The sequence below is a fragment of the Amphiprion ocellaris genome, chromosome 2 (genome assembly GCF_022539595.1).
Source record: "Amphiprion ocellaris isolate individual 3 ecotype Okinawa chromosome 2, ASM2253959v1, whole genome shotgun sequence".
NCBI lineage: Eukaryota > Metazoa > Chordata > Actinopteri > Pomacentridae > Amphiprion > Amphiprion ocellaris.
This window is the reverse complement of record NC_072767.1, coordinates 23,976,722-24,002,218: the sequence shown is the minus strand read 5'-3', so window position 1 is coordinate 24,002,218 and position 25,497 is coordinate 23,976,722. Positions and strand designations below refer to the sequence as shown.

General features: G+C 38.2%; 2 protein-coding genes across 17 annotated transcripts in view; both read left to right on the top strand.

The window, feature by feature from the left end:
- The window catches only part of LOC129347328 (uncharacterized), a 41,591-nt gene that overhangs the window by 5,574 nt on the left and 10,520 nt on the right, over positions 1-25,497 (top strand). For 2 of the 15 annotated variants that reach the window (XM_055004113.1, XM_055004110.1), the window contains 5 exons: positions 715-815; positions 1,541-6,128; positions 6,381-6,421; positions 6,859-8,901; positions 9,001-9,345. In XM_055004113.1, coding sequence (XP_054860088.1) covers positions 4,000-5,808 — 1,809 coding nt within the window. In that variant the 5' untranslated portion in view covers positions 715-815; positions 1,541-3,999 and the 3' untranslated portion in view covers positions 5,809-6,128; positions 6,381-6,421; positions 6,859-8,901; positions 9,001-9,345. Of the gene's footprint in view, positions 1-714; positions 6,129-6,377; positions 6,422-6,858; positions 8,962-9,000; positions 9,346-25,497 lie in introns of those variants that run through there. The other 13 variants (XR_008599382.1, XR_008599381.1, XM_055004139.1 and 10 more) reach the window with 12 other exon arrangements.
- On the top strand, positions 13,568-20,347 carry LOC111569496 (RNA polymerase-associated protein LEO1-like). Of its 2 annotated transcripts, XM_055004145.1 has the most exons (9): positions 13,568-14,327; positions 15,207-15,299; positions 15,383-15,508; positions 15,615-15,755; positions 15,861-15,941; positions 16,575-16,688; positions 17,283-17,363; positions 17,457-17,543; positions 20,057-20,347. In XM_055004145.1, exons 1-9 carry the CDS (start codon positions 14,129-14,131, stop codon positions 20,290-20,292), a joined length of 1,158 nt encoding a protein of 385 aa, XP_054860120.1. In that variant the 5' UTR covers positions 13,568-14,128; the 3' UTR covers positions 20,293-20,347. The 2 variants fall into 2 exon arrangements, with proteins under 2 accessions (XP_054860120.1, XP_054860119.1); XM_055004144.1 differs by having other exon boundaries at positions 15,615-15,941.

Genomic DNA, 25,497 nt, shown 5'->3' with positions numbered 1-25,497 from the left:
CTGCAGCAGCTGTCCTCATTATTAGAATGACCTTCTTAACCTGTATTTCTCTGCTGTGTATTTTAGCCTGTAGAAAAATTATTTTACTTTAAGGTTAACTGAAACCCGTTGAGCTGCACTGAAGTTTAACATTCAGCTGGTTTGAATTAAACCGTGCTTAACTTAACATTGCGTACCATTACCTCTCTGAATCTCCATAATTTCATTAAATTCCTTCTCTCTTCCACTGCTCAAGTTCAATCCAGTATATAAAATGACATTAATAGTGAATAAACTAACAACCAGCCATTGTATTTATTTATTATTGCACGTATTTGTAGTAAAACATGAGTTGAAACATCCTACTTTTGGATCTAGACCTGCACAAGCCGTTCATTTTCAGTCACCTAACGAGTTAAACTCCCCTTTTTACGTGAGGTTGAAGCAGAAAGTCTGAGTTAACAAAGAAAGTTGTTTATAATTTGCGATACCTGTTATCTCTGACTGAGGCTTTAGTTTCCGTTGAGCCGATTTACACGTAGAAACTTTGTTCAGGAAGATTTCTCAGTAGCTCAGAGGACAGGCTGCTTTTTACACAACCTTGTAAGAGAATGTCTGTCAATGCTTTCAGCAGAATTTAGAAACACAACACTTTCTAAACAGATATTTAGAAGCTGTGAGGTTGAACGTTTGAGAATATATCAGTGTGTTTGTTTGTGGTCTTTCTGTTTCTAGGTGGAAGCTGAATTAGTGAGGATGACTCCTGCTCCTGTCATCTCTAAGCTCCTCACACATCTTTACCTGCACATGAGGAAAATCACTCCTGTAGAATGCAGGTATGTTTGTCATTATTATAAAAAGATGTTGCCTGGTGACCTGTCAGAAACCCATTATACAGAGTCAGCCAAGATAATGTTTACACACATCAGGAAAAGAAAAACGTGCATAAATATTTCAATACCAAATTTATTCAGAAATCACGAGATTAATAAAAGTTATCTTTGGCCTCTACAATTACAAGAGGTGCTCAAAGTGGTGGCCACTGGCTTCCAGACATTTCTGTTGTGTTGTAGACGCCACTTGTTGATGCTCCATTCATGAGGGTAGCGCCATCTGTTGGGAAAACATCGTACACCAGGACACAGAGTTGTCATGATTTGATCAAACTTAGAAAGAGGTATCTATATGTGTAGAAGTACTTATACGAATGAAATATTTATAAAAGTTTTTCTTTTTCTGATGTGTGTACATTATTTTGGCTGACTCTGAACTTAATGAGAACAAAACTGTCATTTAATTGTTGCTTTGAAAGCTTCTTTAGTGAAAACCAGCTTGTGTTCTGCTTTGAAACAAACTGCTGTTGAGGTCCATGTTTTTAGGTTTAACCCCACAGTTTCTGAATGAACTGATAGTTTGTTTTTCCTGATCAACGTGGATGTTATAATTGATGGTAACATTTACTGATCATATAATCAGCATGACAATATAACAGTATAACATTCTGACCACCTGACTAATACTGTGTTGGTCCCTTTATGCTGCTAAAACTCCTCTGACCCAGTGGTTCATCAGAACCTCTGGGGATGTCCTGTGGATTCTGTGGATCCTGTGGGTTGCAGGGTGGGTCCTACCTAGACCAGGCTGATCCTGGACCATTCCACAGATGCTCCATCAGATCTGGATGTGGGGAGTGTGGAACCCAGGTGAACAGCTTAGCTCTGTCGTGTTACTCAGACCACTCCTGAGTAGTTTTAGTTTGTCCTGCTGAGGGTGGCAGCTGGCATCAAGGACTGCTGTTGCCATGGAGACTAGGGGATTGTTTGTCCATCAGTGTTTAGGTGGTGGTACATGTCAGACATCCACATGAATGTCAAGGTTTCCCAGCAGAACGTTGCATTAGAACAAGATGATGAATGTTGTTCTCTTCAGCTGTCAGTGGTCAGAATGTTGTGGCTGATTGGTGGATCTGTCTGCCTTTACTCTGACATCCAGAGTTATACAAAAGTGTAGTATGTGTGCAGTGCAGAAGAGATTTGCTTTATTGTATGCATTTTTTTTTTTTTTTTAAGGGAGAACATTTTTTTTAATCCACCTGAAGAAGACCTAATCTTTCCCTTCAAAGGATAGTTAATTGTTACTACGGCTTCCATAGTGGTCCCATTGGAGAAAATCATATCCATATACAGATTTTTATTAATTCCAGGGCTGGTTCAGTACAGATTATAATAATAACTACATCAGATAATTCTTGGTTGCAGTTGGAATTTTGCAGCCTGAAAGATGGTTGAGAAGGTTTGCAGTTGTTGTTTTAGCAATATGTTATAATAGAAGATCTTTATTGTCATTGTACATGAAGTTATCTGCAAACCAGCAAAGTGCATCAGTCTGAGGTTGTTAATTTGGTTGTTAATTTACCAGAGGATGCTTCCTGCTGACGTCTGACATTACGGTGAACGTATTGCGTCACTTCCTGTTGTAGCGATGTGTTGTGTTCTGTGACTGTTGTAGCTTATCCACTCCATGTAATTTGATATTCATTTAATCTTTGTGTAACGGTAATATTTGAATCGAAACATACACTCGTTTTCTTCAAGCACCTTCTCAGTACTTAATTCTAAGTTAATCTGTTATCTCTGTCCGCTAGCCTAGCACTTAGCAGTTAGCATGGCTTCTCCCTCTTCCTCTCCTTCTCTTTCCTGCTCAGTGTGTCACATTTGTAGTTACTCCTCTGCCTCCTTTAGTGATAACGATACCTGTAATAAATGCAGTCTCTTTGTAGCTTTGGAGGCGAGGCTCTCTGAATTGGAAGCGCGGCTCCGCACCATGGAAAACACCCCACTAGCTGTTAGCCAGGCCCCCTTAGCCGGTGCGGACCGCAGTAGTATAGCTGCTAGTGTAGCTTCTGCTAGCCGTCCCCTAGCAGCTCCCGAGCAGCCGGGAAGTCAGGGTAGCTGGGTGACAGTTCGTAGGAAACGTAGTCCTAAACTCAAGCCCGCTGTCCCGGCACACCACAAACCACTTCACGTTTCTAATCGTTTTTCCCCACTCAACGACACACCCGCTGAGAAACGAACTCTGATCATTGGCAGCTCCATAGTCAGAAACGTGAAGCTAGCGACACCAGCGACCATAGTAAAATGCCTCCCAGGGGCCAGAGCGGGCGACATAGAAGCAAATTTGAAACTGCTGGCTAAAGATAATCGTAAATATAGTAAGATTGTTATTCATGTCGGCGGTTACACCCGGTTACGCCAATCGGAGGTCACCAAAATTAGTGTGGCATCGGTGTGTAGCTTTGCCAAAACCATGTCGGACTCCGTAGTTTTCTCTGGACCCCTGCCTGATCTGACCAGCGACGATATGCTTGGCCGTATGGCATCGTTTCGCCGCTGGTCGTCTACGTGGTGTACTGCAAACGACGTTGGCTTTATAGACAATTGGAGCGCTTTCTGGGGAAAACCTGATCTGATTAGGAGAGACGGCATCCATCCCACTTTGGCTGGTGCAGCTCTCATTTCTAGAAATATGGCTGATTTTATTAGAACTCCTAAAGCATGACAACCCAGAGTTCAGACCAGGATGCAGAGTTGTAGTCTTCCACACCTCTCTGCAGTTTCCTCTCAGCTGTCACCCTCCAGTAATTCAGTTAGCTTTATTGAGACTGTGTCATTCCCCCGACCACCAAAATTCAATAAATTAAACAATTCAAAAATAAACAAAAGACATAGTAACCATAAAAATCTAATTAAAATTAATACCACTATTTCAACTGAGCGAAGAAACAGGACAATTAAATGTGGTCTGTTAAATATTAGATCTCTCTCGTCTAAATCTTTGTTAGTAAATGATTTGATAACTGATAACCAGATTGATTTGTTCTGTTTGACTGAAACCTGGTTGTAGCAGGAAGAATATGTTAGTCTAAATGAATCAACTCCCACTAGTCATACTAACTGTCATGTTTCTCGAATCACAGGCCGAGGAGGAGGAGTGGCAGCAATCTACCACTCTAGCTTAAAAATGAACCAGAGACCTAAACCTAGTTACAGTTCATTTGAAAATCTTAATCTCAGTCTCTCTCATCCAGATTTAAAAGCTCAGAAACCAGTTTTATTTGTTGTTGTATGTCGTCCTCCTGCTCCTTACTCTGAGTTTTTATCTCAATTCTCAGACTTCTTATCTGATTTAGTGCTCAGCTCAGATAAAGTGATTATTGTGGGCGACTTTAACATTCATGTTGACGTGGACAGTGACAGCCTTACGACTGCTTTTAATTCAATATTAGACTCAATTGGGTTTTCTCAACATGTACATAAACCAACTCATAGTTTTAATCATACCCTTGACCTCGTTCTGACTTATGGCATAGAAATCAAACAGTTAACAGTATTTCCCCGGAACCCTCTTCTTTTTGACCATTTTATGATAACATTTAAAGTTACAACAATAGGTTGTATAGGAGTTAAGAATAAACATCGTTACAGTAGATGTCATTCTGACAATTTGGTGACTAAATTTAAGGAACTAATACCCTCTCTATTTAGTTCAGCACCACTTACTGATATAATGGAAGGGAAATATTATAATTTTACCCCCACAGAAGTGGATTATATTGTTAATAATGCTGCAGCCTCAGTGCGTACAACACTTGATAGTGTTGCACCTGTAAAAAAGAAAGTTATATCTCAGAGAGGACCTGCTCCTTGGTATAATTCCCAGCTGCAGAATTTAAAGCAGGCGTCCCGAAAGCTGGAAAGGAAGTGGTACTCCACTAATTTAGAAGAAGTTTATGTAGCTTGGAAAAATAGTCTAGTAATTTATAAAAAAGCTCTTCATAATGCCAGGACAACATACTATTCATCTTTAATAGAGGAAAACAAGAACAACCCTAGGTTTCTCTTCAGCACTGTAGCCAGGCTGACAAAGAGTCAGAGCTCTGTTGAACCTTGTATTCCTTTAGCTTTGAGCAGTAACGACTTCATGAGCTTCTTTACAAATAAAATTATTACGATTAGAGAAAAAATTAATCTGGCCCTTCCTACAAATGTCACAGATGTATCATCGAGTACAAATACTTTAGAATTGGCTGTAAGACCAGATGGATATTTAGAATTTTTCACTCCCATACATCTCTTTGAACTAATTTCAATAGTTTCTACATCCAAACCATCGACATGTCTTTTAGATCCTATCCCATTGGCCTCCAGTACTACTGTGAGGAACCTCGGCGTTATCTTTGACCAGGACATGTCCTTTAACTCACACATAAAACAAATCTGTAGGACTTCCTTTTTCCACCTGAGAAATATTGTGAAAATCAGGAACATCCTGTCTCAGAGTGATGCAGAAAAACTAGTCCATGCATTTGTTACTTCTAGGCTTGACTACGGTAATTCCTTATTATCAGGTTGTCCCAATAGCTCTCTAAAACATCTAGAGCTGATCCAAAACGCTGCAGCCAGAGTACTGACGGGAGTTAGCAAGAGAGATCATAGTTCTCCTATATTGGTTTCTCTTCAATGGCTTCCTGTTAAATCTAGAATAGAATTCAAAATCCTTCTTCTGACATATAAAGCTCTTAACAACCAATCTCTATCATATCTTAAAGACCTGATAGTACCATATTACCCTAGCAGAACTCTTCGCTCTCAGACTGCAGGCTTACTTGTTGTTCCTAGAATCTCTAAAAGTAGAATGGGAAGCAGAGCCTTCAGTTATCAGGTGCCTCTCCTGTGGAACCAGCTCCCAGTTTGGGTTCGGGAGGCGGACACCCTCTCTACTTTTAAGACCAGGCTTAAAACCTTCCTTTTTGATAAAGCTTATAGTTAGGGCTGACTGGGGGACCCTGACGGGGTGAGCTGATGTTTTCATTTGCACAACTGACTTCCCCTCTTTACGTCCCTTTAGTTTGCCTCTAGTTATGCTGCTATAGGCCTAGGCTGCTGGGGAACCTCTCTGGATGCACTGAGCCCTTCTCTATCTACCTATGTATTTAATATATATACCATTATTGCATTACACTAACTATGTTTCTCCCTGTGTCCTTTCTCCGAGTGTCCCTGGTCCCAGAGCTGGATGCTTCAGATGTGTGGTTGTTCTCCCACCTCCAGCTGCCCATTTCCACCGATCTACTCTGCATTGCCCTTACTGTACTTGATTTGCTCATCTACATATGTTTGAATTTACCAACAGCTATATATGTAGTATATTTAATGCCAGAGCTATACACCATAGCAGTAAACTATAATTAGTTTCCATGTTAGTTGTACTTTGCATGTATCATCTGTCTTATCATGCATGTATTAATACTGTGTGTTTTATGGTCCTTGTGTTTCCCCCCCACACCTCTCTATCTCTACCTCTCTACCTCTTCTGTCCCTCTCAACCCGCCTGGCCAGCAGGTAAATGGGTCCCCCCATATTAGAGCCGGGTTCTGCTCAAGGTATTTTTTCCCTGTTAAAACTGAGTTTTCCTTGCCACTGTCGCCTTTTGGCTTGCTCTGGGGGTCAGGCATATGGGTTCTGTAAAGCGTCTCGAGACAATTTGACTGTAATTGGCACTATATAAATAAAATTGAATTGAATTGAGGTATCTAAAAATAAATAAGTAAAGAAAAATGCTTCTAAAGCCAATAATAAACAGAATATTTTGAGAGAATATTCTAAAAAGGAAAGAAAAGCTCCATTCTCACTCCTCAGGATAAACTGTCATTAAAATTGACTTTAAATTTAGCTTCAACACAAGATAAAAGCATTTACTTTCATTACTGATATTGTCAAGTTATAATAAAGTTAATGCTACTTTTATAAAATGATGAAAGCGAATAAATTGTATTTCTGTGATCTGTGTTTGATTTCTGTCTTTTCTCCTGTCATCCAGATGTTCAGAGGGAGATGATGCCACATCTGGTCCAGCTGATGGAAGGTCTTGAAGTTCTCTGACTGGCCTCGACTGAAGATGGTCGTCTCACTGGATTTAAGGTTCAGATGCTCAGTAACAAACTCCACCAATGAGCCAACAGGGAAGCTTTAGGTTTATTAAATGTTGCTATGAAGGTATCGCTGTTTTTCTTTGTGAATGCAATGTGTTCCAACTGAAACTTGAATTAGAACTTAGAAGTAAATCCTTCCATCTGAAAGGATCTAGTTGCATTAATAACCTCATAACATTCTAATTTTTATTCCAGTCTTGGTTGGAAATAGAATCTCTGTATTGATTCAAGTAAAAACTGAACTTCACAGCATGTTGGAGCAAAACAACCAGATGAAAACTGTGATGGTGTTGGATTGTCAGACTGTAATGTTGCAGCTCAAAGCAGCTTTTCTATCTCAGTTTATTCTGACATTCAGCTATGAATCAACACAGCAGATGGTGATCCATGCTGTGGAAGTCTCACATCTCCTGATTTAATGGAGCTGCTTTGCACTTTTTACACTGTTTATTCACCAACACTTTATTTAATAAAAGTCCCATCTAGTTTTTATGAGGAATGTGAGGTTTTAATTTCTCTGTGAATAACTGCAGTCTAATGCAACAGCTGAAATTGTAACATCTGTCCTGATATTGATCATGAAGTATTGATCAGAATACTTATGGTTAGCAGTCATCCCTGAAGTTTTACATTAAAATCCTTACTTGTGTTGATAACTTTGGCAAGAAGCAGAAACGTTAGCGTTGCCATGGATACATGAGTGTTAAATTCTGTCCATGTTTCCATTTTGGGAAATGCACTCCAGTTCCAGAATGTGGAGGAATTTAGTCTCAATCACAGACAACAAATATTATCTGAAAGTTGGGTTATTGTTGTTTATCAGCACAATACAAAAAGATTAATGTTAGAAATATTCCAGTTAAGACCCTAGAATATCTTGATTTATGTAAATTTACCTCAATAATATGAATGTTCAGGTTAAGATTGTACACTGATATTATGTAAGTTTAGCTGATTAAAGTTTATTACTCTGCACTAAAATATTATTTAAATTGACATCATTATTATAATATTTAGGGTCAGACCCTACAGTATTGAGATTAAGAAATCAAATATTCTATAAAATGTAAATACACTGAACTCATTTGGAGATATTTAAGTGAGACTCTACAATATTATTTGCCACAAATCTATCTAAATCAAAATTTTAATCATTTTTACTCCAAACATTTACTGGACTGATTTAAATATTAAAATCACTCCTTTCTAATCCTCTGCTGTACATTCAAACCTGAGGCCTGAAATAGAACCACACAAGTATCTGTTTGAAGGAACTTCTGTAGAGTCCTGGTTCCAGAACATGATGATAGAATTATAGACAAACTTTAACAAAAGCTGCCTGAGAGTTTACAGGTTTTTGTGTTGGATTTCTTCAGTAATTTAATGAGAGTTATCAGCAATAATCAAGTGTTCATTTGATGAACTTCATTTCCTAAAACATCCAGAATTGGAGCTCATATCTTTGGCAGCTGTAAAGTTTCTGCTCCTTCAAAGTTCACAACACAATGAATTAATTCCTAAAACACTCTTAGTGCTGGTGAGCGTTTGTGATGCTGAAGCAGTGAGCAGTTTTTCCGTTTCTTCTCTGGAGATGCACAATGAGGGACATCTGCAGCAACTGAGAAAGAGTCTCACCACATCCTGACATGAGGAAAAAAACTTTATTGAAGACTACAATGAGAAAAAGTATCCAGACAGCATGCATTCAAGGTGAGTTCTGAACATTTGATCTGGAACAGGAATTCAATAACGGCAGCATGAGCTTCATTTCAGTCTGTAGCTGCTGAATTCATGGATGAATCATCTGGCACTAGAGAGGAAGACCATCAAACATCCACGTCAGCTGATGGAGGTCCAAGAGTCTCACCGAACAACCAACCTACAGAGTGAAGACCTCGAATCTGATTGGACGGCCTCCTATTCAACCACATGTGTGAACACATGCCTCTAAGCTGATTTGTTTTCTAAAATAAATCTAGTTTGAGTCCTAATCTATGCCTGTGTTTGCTTCTTTACACCGCTGTTGACAGTTTCGGCTGTTAGATTGTTCCAGATAAGACAAATACAAGATTCTTCAGAGCCATTCTACCACGAGCCTGACAGGAAGAACTCCAACAGCTACTGAATGTTCCTGTGGTCCCCTCAACGCTACAGGAGGAGCCCTACGAGGACGAGCCGGTCCACCTGATGGCGGCCAGTCGCTGCAGTTCAAAGCCAACACCGACTACGTGGACTTCTACTGGACCACACAGAGGCCTTCAAACCGGACCAACAAGTTCACCGACTCCCCGACTCGTGGGTCTGAGGACGCTGCCGAGTCTCGGTCCAGCCAGCCTCCTGTCTGTGGATGTTTGAGTGCTGAGAGGTTTGTGGATGTAAGTGAACGTGTCTGTGTTGAAACAGCAGCTTTTGACTCAGTAACGCTGGTAAAAACCAAGAGCTCCTTTATTTGTGGCTTCCACTAAAAAAAAACCTGATAAATAAGTTTGCCAGGGTTCTGACTGATAACAGATTATTAAATAATGAAAATAACAGTTTAAATATTCCTTTAAACAATCCTTTTAGGTCTACATTTCCTTTACACTGACTTCTTGGTATATGTACAGGTATTTAGGGTGGATTATACCATTAAGCCCAATGTTTAAGGGTTCTTCTGGGAATATACCATTAAACCAACCTTTTAGGTAAATGTTCCAGGATTTTGGGTAGAATATACCATCAGAACAACCTTTTAAATCTACATTGGAAGATTTTAGAGTAGAATATTACTCCAAACCATCATTTAGGTCTACATTTAAGGTGGAATACTCCTTTACACCAAGATTTTTTGGTCTACATTGAAGGATTGTAGGTGGAATATTCCTTTGAATGAACTTTTTAAGTTAATGTTCAAGGATGTTGGGTGGAATATACCATCAGACCAACCTCCAAGGTCTACAGTAGTTAATTTTAGGTGGAATGTACCATTAAACTCACATATTAGGTCTACATTGGAGGTTTTTAGGTGGAATTTGCTTCCAAACCGTCTTTTACTCTACATTTAAGGATAAACCAACTTCATTTTTCAACATGTTGTAAAAACGTGCCATATGATGAAATAATGTAAAGGAGGCCGTGAAAAACACTGGTAAGGATTTCTTTTTTTTAAAAAATCATCATGAATTTTGGAGCAAAAAAACGCCATAGTATACTATGTCGAAAAATGTCATTTTTCAAACATGTAAAAACGTGCCATGTTATGAAATAATGTAAAGGAGGCTGTGAAAAACACTTCAGAAAGGTTTTCTTTGAAAAAAAAATCATCATGAATTTTGGCGCAAAAAAACGCCATATCTATAACTCTCTTAATTCCTTCTATCCCTGACGTTTCCACCCGTCTACAAACTAAAACCCTGTGCTGGTCTGTCGCGCTGACAGCAGTGTGTGTGAGTGTGTGTGTTCTTGTACTTACTACGTTGTGAGGACTGACATGAGTTTTTAACCAACACAGTGAGAACATTTTTGGGAAGTGAGGACATTTTGGCCGGTCCTCACTTTGTCATGCTTTAAATCAGCTCCTAAGGCTATATAGAAGCTACTCTGTGCTTTTCACAAAAAGACCTCAATTTGGATCAATGTTGAGAATTTTTCGCCAGAATTTCACACACTTTTTACTCACTGCTCTGCCTACTGTTGAAATTGGGTACTGCACCCACTAAAAGACCGTCATGCTCCGCAGCACCAATCTCAACATATGCCAACGCCTATTTCCGGGAAAGTGCTACCTGAGCACTTCAAAATAAAAGTTGGCTAAAAGCTGATAGACAAAATAAAAGAGGGAAATTGATAGCTCATATTTTAGTTTATGTGAAAGCCTCTCCCACTCATTGGCATTAAAAACAAAGTAATTAAAATACATTTTAAACACCGAAAAGTTGACTAATGCAACTAACATATGAAGTAGCCTGACCCCAGGAAAATGTTTATAATTCACCCATTTTAAAATGACTGTTGATTTACACAGTTTTGGTTGACCCAAAGACACGAAGGCCATAAATAGGTGACCATGAAAATTTGATATGAGGCCTAAATTAATATGTTACATTACATGGTGTTGTTGTCAGACACCCCTTTTCAAACATTAGTTGTATATGTTATTTTTTTATTAGATTTGGCTCAAAATTCATGCTTTTGATTCTATTTTATACTTACATGTTTCACCATGCTTACCACTGAGGTTTAGGCTATAAAAAACATTTTGCTGTGTTCTTACTGTTCTATACTCGCACATATAATGTACCAAATATTTCACAGCACAAATGTCCACCAGCTGTGGAGCTTACAGTACTAATTTTACATGCACATATTATCTGTGTATGCTACTGCCCACTAACACAATTATGAGGTGTTTTTTTGTGGGAAAGCAATTTTTGGTCTCTATGCATTTTAAAATTCAATTTAGATCATGATAATCCTGAATCCCCTGGACCAAAATCTTGATAGGTCTGATGGAAACAAGTTGACTTTGGTTTTGGAGAAGTCTTAAGCACCTCTGCAAATACAGATGGGGGAAGATGAAAGGAAAATCAATGTGTATGCAGCCACCCTGGGCCTACAGAACAGCTTCACAGTATATGGAAGTCTACAGGACAGATAAACATTCTCCTTAAGATTTCTCCTCAGTAACACACTTTTATTTAAGTAACTTAATTGACTTATTTACTCAGAGAATCTAATAATCTGCATTTAATGTTTCTCCACTCATTTATCATTCTTTTTAAAAAATTTGTCCTTAAATTTCCTCAGTAAATAAATCAAGAATTTGAATATTTTGGTCTGTTTTGTTTAATTAGGTGTCCCTTTTTATAGTTTTAGGATTTGTGTGAAATTCTGATGATGTTTTAGGTGAAATTTTAAAAAATAGGACCATGAAAGGGTTAATGAAGTTTTAAGATGAGTTCTGAGGGTCAGAGCTGCTCCTGTGTGCTCACCCCCTCCCCCCACGCTGATGGCTCGTTCACCAATTATCCAATCAGAGGTGGAGAAGCGAGGTGAAGAGGTCAGCTCGCTGAGACCTGCCCAAGCACCTCTGCAAATACAGATGGGTGAAAATGAAAGGAAAATCAATGTGTATGCAGCCACCCTGGGCCCAAAGAACAGCCTCACAGTATATGGAAGTCTACAGGACAGATAAACATTCTCCTTAAGATTTCTCCTCAGTAACACAAACTTTTATTTAAGTAACTTAATTGACATTTACTCAGAGAATCTAATAATCTGCATTTAATATGTTTCTCCACTCATTTATCATTCTTTTTAAAAAAAATTGTCCTTAAATTTCCTCAGTAAATAAATCAAGAAGTTAAATATTTTGATCTGTATTGTTTAATTAGTTGTCCCTTTTTATAGTTTTAGGATTTGTCTGAAATTCTGATGCTTTTTTGGGTGAAATTTAAAAAACAAGACCATGAAAGGGGTAATGAAGTTTTAGGATGAGTTTTCAGGGTCAGAGCTGCTCCTGTGTGCTCACCTCCTCCCCCCACGCTGATGGCTCGTTCACTAATTATCCAATCAGAGGTGGAGAAGCGAGGTGAAGAGGTCAGCTCGCTGAGACCTGCCCAAGCACCTCCACCTCGCATACACCTCCCCCCTCTGACTCTCCTCCGACTCGGACGTGCAGCATTTAAAAATGGAGAGATTTAAAAGAAGACTTGGAACTTTACAGACTCACCACCGAAAGTGTGAAGAGAGATTTGAAAATGCCTCAGGTAAGTAATTTCTTTCTTTGCCACTTAAAATGATTTTAAGGTTGCTTTGTGTAGTTTAATGAAACATAATGACAGGGACAGTGTAGAATTTGTTGAAAATACTTGTGTTAGGTCAGCCTCAGGCTGCTGTGTTTATTTAGTCTATATTTAGGCAAAGTGAAAAACATAATGCAGTAAATGGAGGATGAGAGATGACCTGTAGCTGTGGATTATGTGAGGAACATTGCAGACAACATGAGGAGAGTTGCACCTCCTGTCGTTTAAAGCCCCGATGAGTTCACCAGGATAACTAAACTACTGCTGCCAAAATAGTGTCAGCTGCTCATATATCTGAGCAGACATATGAAACTAATTTTCAAGCCAGTGTTACTGCTCAGTGTGCTGTATTAAACCAGGCTGGTTCAGTCTGACTAGAGGCCAGTTCTCCCGTAAAAAGTTTAATAATAATGAATAATTGAGGCTGACTGCAGGCTTAATGTTAGCAGTGTTTTGTGTTGTTAGCATCAGGTCATTAGCTTCACAGCTCCTCAGAAACATGCAGAGTTTTATTATTAACATTATAACTTGAATGCTCCTGCCTGTTGGATTGAAACATATGAGGGAAATGTATCTGAATGAGCATTACCTGTGGCTGCTGTAACATCCACAGTCTGCACATTGATTTATTTGTAATAATTGATTTGTTTTCACTCACTGGTCGTCATTATTAAAGCTTCATGACAACTCTACACCTGACATAGCACACATTACCCAGTCAGACTTTTTTTTAGATTACACAGCAATTTGTTTGGAAGATTTTTGTGTCTGATTTATGAGCTCTGAGGCATGTAGGCATATTAAAATAGTTGTTCAATTGCTATAGTGATTTTAATGGTACTATAGTAGGTGGGCAAGAACAACCTAAAACAGTCAGATCAAACTGTCTGACATGTTCTGGAATAAGTGCATGCAAACAAATTTGTTTCTACAGAGAATTATAAGCCTAACTGAATGAAAGAAAGCAAGAAAAAATGACTATAATGTGACTAAAATGTTAGATTGTTTCCTTGACTAAAATTTGACTAAAATGTTTAAAATGTTTAGACAGTCATATGTAGGCCAGAGTCCAGCAAGAAAAAACATGCCACATGTTGTTTAGACAGGGAAACTCAGGTAATTTTCACAGGTAGGTAGATTTAGAGCTGTAGGCCTTTCGTTGGCAATGTAAAGGTTTCATACTGAATCATGCACTAATGTATCTGCATAATTGATCATTTCCCCTGTTTTTCCTTTTTTTTCTCCTGCTGTGAAGGCCAAAAAGGACCACTGCCCCTCATCAGGTGAACAGACACCTCTCAAACGGAGGTGTGGTGATGAACCTGATAAAGCCTGCTACGTCCCATCAGCACCATCACCATCCACGAGAGATGAGATGCTCACAGAGGAGTCTCTGTTATCCAGCCACAGTGGATCTGATGTAGACTACAAACCATCATCATCACCATCATCCAGAGAAGACGAGGTGCTTGCACAGGAGTCCCACTCATCCTGCTACAGTTCACCAGAGAAGCACCACCGTCATTTACCATCCAGTGATACTGAGATTGGCTACTTTACCAGTACTTTCCAAGGTAACGGTACACAAAAGCACATACATGGCATACATCCATTCACCAGGGCTTTTTACTGCAATCTTTCATAGTGTCCTTCTCAGCTTTCCACAGAAGAGAATAAGAGTAATTATATCAGTAATTTAAAAATACTTAAAAAAGACCACAATTCTGAGCATCTTGGGCCTCTGTATCTGTGAAACAGAGCTGCTGCAGCCTGACAGACAGCTGCCTGTCATCATCTTCACACATGCTCTGCTCTGAGAGAGATCTCTCTCATGGATTAAAAGTAAATAAAATGGATCAGAAAAAAATGCCTTTAATCAGAAAGGAAGTTTGTGATGAAATGTGAAAGACCTGATTAGGTAACTCCTCTACTTACACAGATCTCCTTTTCTCTGTGTCCAGTGCATTTTGCCTACATGAGAAAAGCCTCTCATTCTAAATAAGAGCCAGATGTGAGTGGCTTCTGCCTGTTTACCAATAGCTTTATGTTTGCTAGTTTATGAAAAGACTAGCTAAAATAAACAGAACAGAAGAAACTGTTGTTTTATTTCCCCACAAAGTACAAGTAAATCCTGAGTATTTCAAACTTGTTTTTAACTTTGTGATTTGTTAATCACAATAACAGGCTGTGACTAATGATGATTAATCACACCTTATTATTTTGATTAAGGCAATTCAATTTTTCACTTGACAGCTCTAAGATTTGTCTGTTTGAGCTCAGTTGAAATTCAGCTACCATCCATGCTTGAGCATGTTTGTTTAAAAAAGGAACAAATTATTTGCTTGACTGATTTGAAGCTTGAAGCTTTTCTGTACTTGTATAATTTTTCAGAAAAACTCAGACATGTTGTGAATGATTATCTATATATATGTTTCTAATGTCTGCTTCATCAGATGGAGAACAGCTGTTCACCACAAGCTCATCAGCTCAGAGGCAAAAGAAGACTGTCACAAGACGAAGACATGATGAAGATGATGATGACTCTGGTAATTCCAGGCAATATTCACGTAAGTGAAGAGTCTTGAAACTGAGCTTGGTATTTACATGGTATTAATGTCATCTTTCACAGATGGAGAGGTGCCATATTCAGCTGCAGCAAGGTCACTTGTAAAGAGACAATGGCAGACTGCAAGAAGACATGGTGAAGATGATGGTGGTGCTGATGAGGATGATGGGAGTGATAACACCAGTCAAGGTACTGAAAACACAGGTAGCACTCTCAGTGTGATTTGAATCTTCTTTCACTGCACCATTGTTGTGTTTCTGAAATTTAACCAATTTCAAAACATCATCTTGCACAGTTGGAGGGATGCAACAAGACACCAACAGAGGGCCACAAAAGATGACTACAGCTAAAGAAAAACATGATGATGATGATGATGATGATGACAGTGATGATGATGTGAGTGATGACAAGACTGGTCCAGGCACTGAAAACACAGGTAATATTTTTTGTCTGACTTGGATTCTATTTGAGTGTAGTATTGGCATGTTTCTGAGATGCAGATGTAAGGACTTTGACTCTATCAAAACATGTTCTTTTATAGATGGCGTGGTGCGCCAGGAGACAGCTGGAAGACCACTTGTTAAACAAAAAGAGAGAACTACAGAAAAACATGATGATGATGGTAAGTCTGTAAAATTGGCATGAATGAAGTGTTCTAAATCAGAGTTTAGTATTTTTACTTAAAGTCCTTTTTGTTTTTTTACATTCCAAAATATCAGCAGTCAAATACAAATGTGTATCCTCAAAGCATATATAGTCAAAATATAAAATACTGTACAGTCTAAACACTATAGTTACCGTCTCTCTGACCAGCCCTCTCTCCGGCTCATCAGCTATCCTATTGATGACAGTGTATCTGAATATCTCCATACATTATAGATTACAAATGATAGTGGCTTAAAGTCCTGTGTAACAACAGACATATTGTTAAATGTATGGCAAATTATATCGACCAGGGCTGGCGCTGAGAGTTTCCCTAAACTGCACTGTTGCACTGAACTATACACTACCTGCAACATTATCACATCCCTTCTACTTGAATTGTTTTTAACTTGGATAATAAGGTCTGAACATACACATATTATTGTCAATGGAAATAGAGAACATAATTATGTTTTCTGCAGCCTGCCATAGCTTTTGACAGTATCATTAGAAATGCACCTTTAAGGCTCTACTGTCCTTATTTGTAATATGTGTCAACAATCAGTTTGGTTGAGTTTAGTATTTTTATGGTGCTAATGACATCTTTATACAGATAGACAGGAGCCACACTCAACTTCAGGAAGCTCAGCTGTTGACAAACCAAAGAGGATTGCAACCACAAGACAAGATGATGGAGATGATGAAGATAGCGGTGACTCTGAGCATGGTAAGTACATGTAAAAATCTGCTTCTGTGAAGGTTCAGTACTTTTTTATTATTCTTGTCCTCTTAAACATGCAGAGAGGCTACACTTGACTAAATGGTGTAGTTTTGTCTTCATCTCATTACTGGTAATATTGTGTCTTGAACAATGTTTACTGATCTTGGTCTAGTGAGCCAGCTCTGCTGTTAATATATATGAATTGAATTTTAATACCTTGTAGAACAGTAATGTTAACATAAATACATAAAGGTCAGCTCCCTCTGCTTAGCAACTTTCAAATCTTGCATTTCTAATGAGAGATTTGACTTGTTTTCACATCTTTTCAACATAAATGACCATAAACCTACATTGACAAAGGACATGGCCTTCAGGGATTTTCTGAAGCAGAAAATTTACAGCTAATGGCAAATAGTCAAAATTATGCATGTAGAGTTGTTTAAACAAGGTAAAGTTTGAAAACTATTAATACATGCCTAAACATAAAGGTTGCTACACCCATAAAAACCTGTTTGAGGCTCATGCTCTTATACATTATTGGTCTTGTAAAACTGCATCTACTTTATCACTATTTTACCATATGGCTGTGTTCTTTAACAGATGAAAAAGATAGAAAGCGTGTTAAGAGACGAAAGAAAGCTGCACATAAACAAAAGCGTCAACAAGACAATGATGACTCGGGTGAGTTCATGCAATAAATGCTTAAGTGAAAAGAGAAGCACTAAATACAAAATGTTCTGTATTTTCATTATACTAACATGCCATTTCTCTCAGATGGAGAGGACAGACAGACTACTGCCACCGGATCCCCTCGAAAGGACCAAAAGAAGACTGCAGTTACAAGAGAATGCAGTGACACTGGTAAGATGAATTAGACAAATTTCTGTTAAATAGATATGTTTCCTGAGAATATGTAAGTGGGACTTACTGCACAAATCACTGTGACTTGCAGTTGAAAGGACTAGTGGTTAAAATGGTGTTGTAGAGTGTCTATACTCAACTTAAATTTCTATTGTATAACAATTTCTGTGACAAGGTAATTAAATAATTAGTGCTGCAGTAACAATGATTCTAACTTAAGCCAACTTAAAAAAAACTTCTGATTAACAAGAGATAATAAGCTTTCCCAAATTAAGTCAGTTTTGTTATATGGACTTGAAGAATATATTTACAGGTTACATATTATACACTTGGCATTTCAATGAATATTTTATCTGTAGTTGTAAAATAATAGATTTAAATTCAAACAAAGAAAGCAGTAACTGCAATGAGAGTAGACGGTATATCGTGTTTAATAATAATCACCCCATATCTGCGCTCTGACATCACCACAGCTTTTCAGGCATTGACTCTAGCATCGAAACATGAATGTCAACAGTGATAGTGGGTTATCTGGTCCTCAAACACAAACTCAGATCCTCTGGATCAAGAATACCACAAATGTACCTCAGACCAGTGTCTTCAGCAGAAACACACTTTGTGATGAAGTAAACAAAATAGCGTTTTAATAGACAACCAGGTTCAAAAAGCGAACAACAACAACATCAGCTTAAGGTTAATTAAAAAGAAGACGTAACTTACTGGATACACTGAGGATGCTGGAAATAGATGAAAGGGTGGTGTTTTTATTTATTTTATATGACTTATTTTGTTAGAGAATGACCTTGAGCTACAGTTGCAGAGTGAATGCTGTTGTTTAAACAGATGATGAGCTGATCCTCCCTCTGCTCTGGCCAGGTATCTGTCCTGGTCACAGTCTGTGTCTGTCAGTGCTGTCTCTCCTTTTTTTGTCTTTTCTGCTTTAATGAAGTGGAGCATACATAATACTTAACTATTTATCTTGTTGATCATCTATAATGTAATAACTATCCCCATATTTGGTGCACCTGTTGTATTCTGAGCTTTTATCTGACTGGCTGAGGAGAAATAACTACCTTGATGCATTATTGCTCTTGGGGTTTTAACAAGACAAATCTTTTGATGCTCCTCACAGTAGAATCAGCCACTCTGCAACTGACAGTTCACCCTGCTGCAGCTTCTCCATGCAACATTCTAAAATCATCTCATCTCGTCTCATTATGGATCCTCGATGTGAACAGGGCTTAACGTTATAAACAATACAATAGCAAGTATAATGCATAGAACTAGACTTCTGACTAGTAAGCCATGTACAGAAAACTATTTGCAAACTATTCTGGTTAATCAATCATTCTGAGTCTGTCTAACAAAAAAATTGCCTCTTTAAACTTTTATTTTAGATGTAAACATTGTACATATGAGCTCATCTTGCTGCATTCTGTTAATGTATAAACAGGCAGCATGGTCATTGTGGTGCTACTTTTTTTTCTCATTCATGTTAACAAAAGGTTCACACAACTTTAGAATGTGAGGTGGTAACATTATGCCAAGCGTACAGCCACCAGCTGGTGCTTTATTTCAGTATCTGTAAAGTTGATGTTGATAGTTGGTCCCAACTGAACAGTCCAGAATATTCGGTCGTTTAACCAGCTGTTTATACTTGCTTGCAAACACGTAGCATTTCCTGTATCTGCTTCACAATAGAAGCCTTCCTCTGGTTCAGAGATATAAACCTTTTAATAGCAGTAACATCATTGGTTTCAGCAGTAATTTCAACAGCTCTGAAACAGCTGACAGGGATCAAACTGTGGTAATTTAAGACTGATATGTAAAAATATTGACAGAAACTAATCTCACCACTCAGTTACAAATCAGATGTAGATGAAAAGAAATGTCCTTCTACCTTATTCGAAAAACACAGAGTGCAGCCTTTCTGCCAAAATTAGCTGAACAAAGGTCGGGCAGGAGAGTGGCCTCACAGATGCGCAATCTGATGCATCTGAATCTTCTTTGGGGTTTAATGGCTGCTAGAATTTCATTACTGCCATCTTCTACATGTAAGAATTATCTCAAACAACACATTAATATTTGGGACAGACAAGGAGAGACACAACTACATGGACTTAATTAGAAAAAATGTTGAACAAAAACAAGAATTTTAATTAAACTGAAAATTAAATAATATTAAGTGGACAATGCACATGAATCATCCCTTGAGTGTACATGCTGTTACTAAGATAAGATAAGCTAAAGATAAAGTTCTTTATTTCTCCCCACTCCAGGGGAAATTTACATTGTTACAGCAGCTTTATTTAGGTGTCCTTTAAGTCAAGTTGTTTTAAGGTGGGTGCTTAAAACATATTTTATAAGTAGTGAATCAATGCAACTTTTACATTTTTTATTCTGTTAATGTTATTAGTCAATCAAGGCAAGGTTCAGATGGCAATATAACTTCAATAAGGTCTCAGTTTATCTACTCAACCGCTAACAAACTTCTTTTGGTTTTTGTTTTGTAGATGCTCCAGAAATGGAAGTCAAGAAACAAGGTAAGAGACCCTGGAATGAACGGGAGAGGACTGCAGTGAAACGACACCTTGGCAAGTTTATCGCACTGCAGAAAGTTCCAACAAAGCAGGACTGCCTGATGTGTATTGACAAAGAGTCTTCAGTCCTAAGAGCACGGCGGTGGACAGACGTGAAATATTTTGTCTACAATGAAATTGTTAAAATCAAGAGAAAACCTGCATTCTGAATTAATAGACTACAAGAGAGGGAGGAAACTGAGACAAGGGGTTAGAAGATGAGAGAAGAGGAGAGGAAGCAGGTGATTATTCCTGTGTTTTAAAGGGTTTGTTAATGTCTGTTCGTTTGTTGATTTGTTAGGAGACCCTTTAGCCTGCCCTACAGCACAGCAAATCTTTTAAGCAGTAGTTTGTGTTGAGGAACTGACACCTGTAGTTTCTTACCTTTCAGGAAGATGTCTCAGGATACACTTGAATGTTTTGTATTGTTCTTATGAACTGCTGCATTTTGAATAGGTGCAATATGTTAATATCTACTGCACTTTGCACAACTAAAGAGTCTTGTAACTGGAGTATTTGGCTGCCAAGACTGGGTATTAAATAATCCAGTGTTCACCAGTTGGATCTATTACTGTTCATTATGGACTGAGTCTGCCATGTTTGTGTTTAATTCTGCCAAACAGGAATAATTTTCTGAAAAAGAAGAAATTGACACACTTTATTACAAAAGTTGTGCTCAACCACAAAAGGTCTTAATCATATTACATCTTAATCAAACTGCATGACCAACCAATTTCCAGTTTCATTAACTGGCAACTCAACAACTGGTTTGGACCACTATTCTAATTCTGCTTTACATAGAAAAAAGTCACACAGAATTGATATGACTGAAAAAGAAATTGTGATATTTTGCAAACTGAATTGATAATATCAGGCTTAATTGTTACCATAATGTCTTAAGGAAATCAATATTCTATGCTTTATCTTTTGACAGCTAAACTGGCAATAAAACAAACACTTCTCCATACTGAAATAACCAATTTGCTCTTTAATAAATAATATTGTCAACAAATGAAACTGCCCTGTTAATGGTGATAACATATTTTACAAATATAACATTTGTCATTACAGATTTCCATAATTAAATATTCAGTAATGGAAATAGCATCCTAGTTGACCTACTTTAAAACATTAAAAACCCAAAGCCAGTGCCTGGTCCTCACTCAGGTGGTGAAAAACTTTTATCTAAATCTTGGTGTTTAGTGAAATCTAAGGCAGTGTTTTGGATAAGGGCACCACATAGTGGCCAGAAATAGTTATTTTGTGTTTCTACATCTAACAGAACTGGTGGTTCTCACTTTGTGGGCCTTTTCACTCGGTCCTCACTGTGGAGCAAGTACAGGAATGTGTGTGTGTGTGTGTGTGTGTGTGTGTGTGTGTGTGTGAGTGTACATACACTACCGTTCAAAAGTTTGGGGTCACCCAGACAATTTTTTGTTTTCCATGAAAACTCACACTTTTATTCAGGTGCTAACATAATTGCACAAGGGTTTTCTAATCTTTAGTTAGCCTTTCAACACAATTAGCTAACACATTTTGCCATTAGAACACAGGGGTGATTTTTGCTGAAAATGGGCCTCTATGTAGATATTCCATTAAAAATCAGTTGTAGATTCAGATTCAGTATCACAGAATAGTTATTTACCACATTAACAATGTCTAGACTGTATTTCTGATTAATTTAATGTTATCGTCATTGAAAAAAAAAAGATTTTCTTTCAAAAATAAGGACATTTCTAAATGACACCAAACTTTTAAACGGTAGTGTATATAAACAAAAACAGTGCGGAATCCGTGTTGTTACATCTTCAGATCTTATAAATCTTTAACTGCTGGCCAGTGAATTAATTGTGATGATAACCAGTAAAAACTGAATTTATCTCATGGTCAGAAGAAAATTTTCCACACATGACACAACAGCAGTATTGCTGGTTTATGAGGTTAGCAACTGCAAACCAACCAGAGATCCATGTAGAGGGGAGAAAACACAAATGCATTGTCAGCTGACTGCACTGTAAAGCAACGACTAACAGAAACAAGCTGGTGCCACTTATTGCATTTTTTTTTGCACTGTAGAACAAACTAATTGTGCAACACAACCGTTAAAAAAAAACTAACAGAAAAGAAATCAGTTATATTTGGTTTAGAACAAACAATCTTTGAGCCAGATTTCAACCAGCAACCTTTAGGAGAACAGTCATCATATACGTAAAACTTGTGACTGGTAGTGTATGTGTGTCTGTCACAATAGCATTGGGGAGTTGCAACAATGACATCTTCCACAGAGTCCTGAGTTTTAAAAAATTTTGGTCATTGAAGGCTCACCTGTAAGAGATTATCAAATTATGAAGAAAAGCAAAATCCAAATATTGGACACTCCTGATGAGATATTTTAATTTAGAAAAAGAGACAGATAATGGTTTATCAGTTTAAAACAGGGCTTTTATTATTAATCAGAAAGCAGTGGCGAAACAAAGTGAAAGACCCATCTAACCACTTATCTTCTATGTAAATTACACATTTTATATGTATTACATAGATACTGAGCCACTAGTTGCGTACGGTTGATAGTCAGCAGAGAAGATCAGAGCAGTACATTTGTTGCAGTGTCCAGTCCACTACCAGGCCTCGTGCAGCGTAGCATCATCTGGTAGAAACTGATCGGCCTCCTGCAGTGTGTCTACAATGGTGGTACAGTGGCTCATGTCATTACTGAACTGTCAGTTGGGTCATGTCACGGGTGCAGGTCCTGTTGACCCCAGGAGCAGCGTTAGACTGACAGTCAGCCTTTATTCCCTCCTGGACCAACTGACCCCTGAGGAGCAGCCAGGCCCTCCTGTCACTCATCCTGCCCCAAGGAGGTGAGATGAAACAAGAGAGGGAGAACCAGAGGGGTCAACTCTGAACTAGTGAGCACTGAAGAGAAGAAGGAAAAGAAGAAGAAGAAGAAGAAAGAATAGGGTTGCAGAAACCAAAATCCATACTGACTGAGATGATGATAAATATTACAACTATGTTTAATTCATGTATTGGCTGTACCAGTTGTGACAACCGGTCTTTGTATCCTTCCTGCTGATGCTCTCCCAGACCTTCATTGCAGCCTCCTTCAGCTCCTGCTTGTTATGATGGTCTTTAGTCTGGTCCTCAGCAGGTGAAATGCAGCTCAAGTGCAGTTAAATCAAATGGTTCACCAGTTAAGAATTTTTTACCTTTTTACCTTAAAAGCTCTTTCATCACTTTGGTTATATATTCAATTTCAATTTTATTTATATAGCACCAATTACAGTCAAATTGTCTCAAGATGCTTTACAGAACCCATATGCCTGACCCCCAGAGCAAGCCAGAAGGTGACAGTGGCAAGGAAAACACCATTTTAACAGGGAAAACAGGGATATTGCTGAATGATTTTTGATGTATTTGGCATAAAGTGAGTACAGAATTTTTCTGTGTACCTCTGCATTCATCCTGCTGCTGCCATCCACAATAAATTCATCAATAAACTAGAAAAGCACTCAGAGAGCACAGTACTCCACCAAGGCTGTTCATTCCCCCATACATGGCATTGTCAGAAATGCAGCTTTTTTTTTTTTTGTAGAAATGCAGCATTAGTTTATTAGTTATTGATGATCAGAAATAACGGCCACAAAGAATATGGCCATTTAATATAGATGTAACCACAAACAAAATGACCTTGCACTGAGCACAGGTGTGTATTATGCAAATGTATGTTATGTACGGATACGAAGTCACGTGACCTAAATATGAAGCAGTTTGGACTTGATGGGACTCAGAAACACCCCCACAATTTAATCAGTTGTTCCTTGTATCACTTCCGACAGATACATCCCGATAAGTCAGCAGTGTTTGATTTGTAGTAGGATCATCAATCATGTGGTCGTCAGCAGGCAGCTGACATAGTGTTCACTTGTTGTCATAGTTACAGTGACACAGTGCTGCAATCTCGCAGTGATACAGAAATCTTTAACAAATCTGTGAATCCAAACTAAAAGCTGCATCACTGCCAAAATCTGATCAGTTGGTCCTTGTGTCATTTCTGACCTTCGATGAAAATTTCATGTAAATCCATCAGACAAACAAACAAACAGACAAAAAAAAAACGCTGATCGTCACATAACCCCGCTGCATTCCTTGGCACGGTAATGACAGTGTGGCAGTTCCACTGGTAGCCATACATGCCCAAGCCTTTACAGAAGCATATGTTTGACATAAAAGGCTGTGCTATAGCTACAGCAGCTCATAAACTGTTCTTTTTAGCTCCACACTTTTATCTTTCCATCACTATTTTTGTTTACTGCTGTCCCTATTGATGTTTTGGTGAACTACTGCCTAACCTTTCAGTCTTACAAGGGGTTTATATCTTGCCTTAAGTCCTCTCGTTGTGAAGTGTCTATACACTGACAAGGAAACGTGTTCACCTATAACTTGGAGAGCATTCTTGATTTGCTGTTTAGAGCTTTTTCTTTACAATTTTCTGCTCAGCCATAAAAAACTAATGCTCCTCGGTATACCAGCTTATTTGCCATTTTCTAGCTTTTCCAGTGACTTAAACCTAACATAAGAATTTTTTTTTAATTGTCATCTTGTCAGCTGGTTTCCACTCAGAAAAAGAAACTGCGCCTGATTAATCCACGAAACAGGACTAGCTGAAATACAGGTGGCAAAAACACTATCTAGGAGTCAATGAATGGTTTGATGAGAATGATATGAACTGATTTATTGACAGCAGTAGTTTGTGATGCAGTTGAACTGAATTGTCTTATTCTCAGTTATATCAGTGGATTGACAAAAACTTAGTAGTAGCCTATAAAAATAGCCTGTAAAAATATTTTCAAGCATTCTTTCTCCTAGTTTTTTTTTTTTTTTTTTTTTTTTTTTTTTTAGATTTGGTCTGAGGACAAGTACATTTACACAACAACTTCATGTGTTAGTTTTTTGTACATGGATTATTTGAAATTTGATGGGTGGGACGTAAAATGTCCTCTAAATTCCGGAATGACCCTCACAGCAACCCCTCCAGTGAAACATATTTCTGGGTGGATTCTCTTTAGGATCTGCTACTGGGTGCTTTACTGGACCACTGCAGTCATCATAATGCTGCTGTTTTACCAATAAAGACATTTTAAATAGGTTAGGATTTGACGTAGTAATGGCTTTAATCTGGTATCTGTTATCTCCGCTCTCATGTTCACACGATCAGTCTTATGTTACATAACTGTCCACCGCTCTGAGCTCCAACACACCGGATGAAGGTGAGCAGCTGACCGGGAAAACAGTCGATAGACGCAGGCTAAATTTATCCAGTGTTGACAGTCCAGCCCGGCTGGAAGAAGACGTCGTTGTTATTATTATTGCAC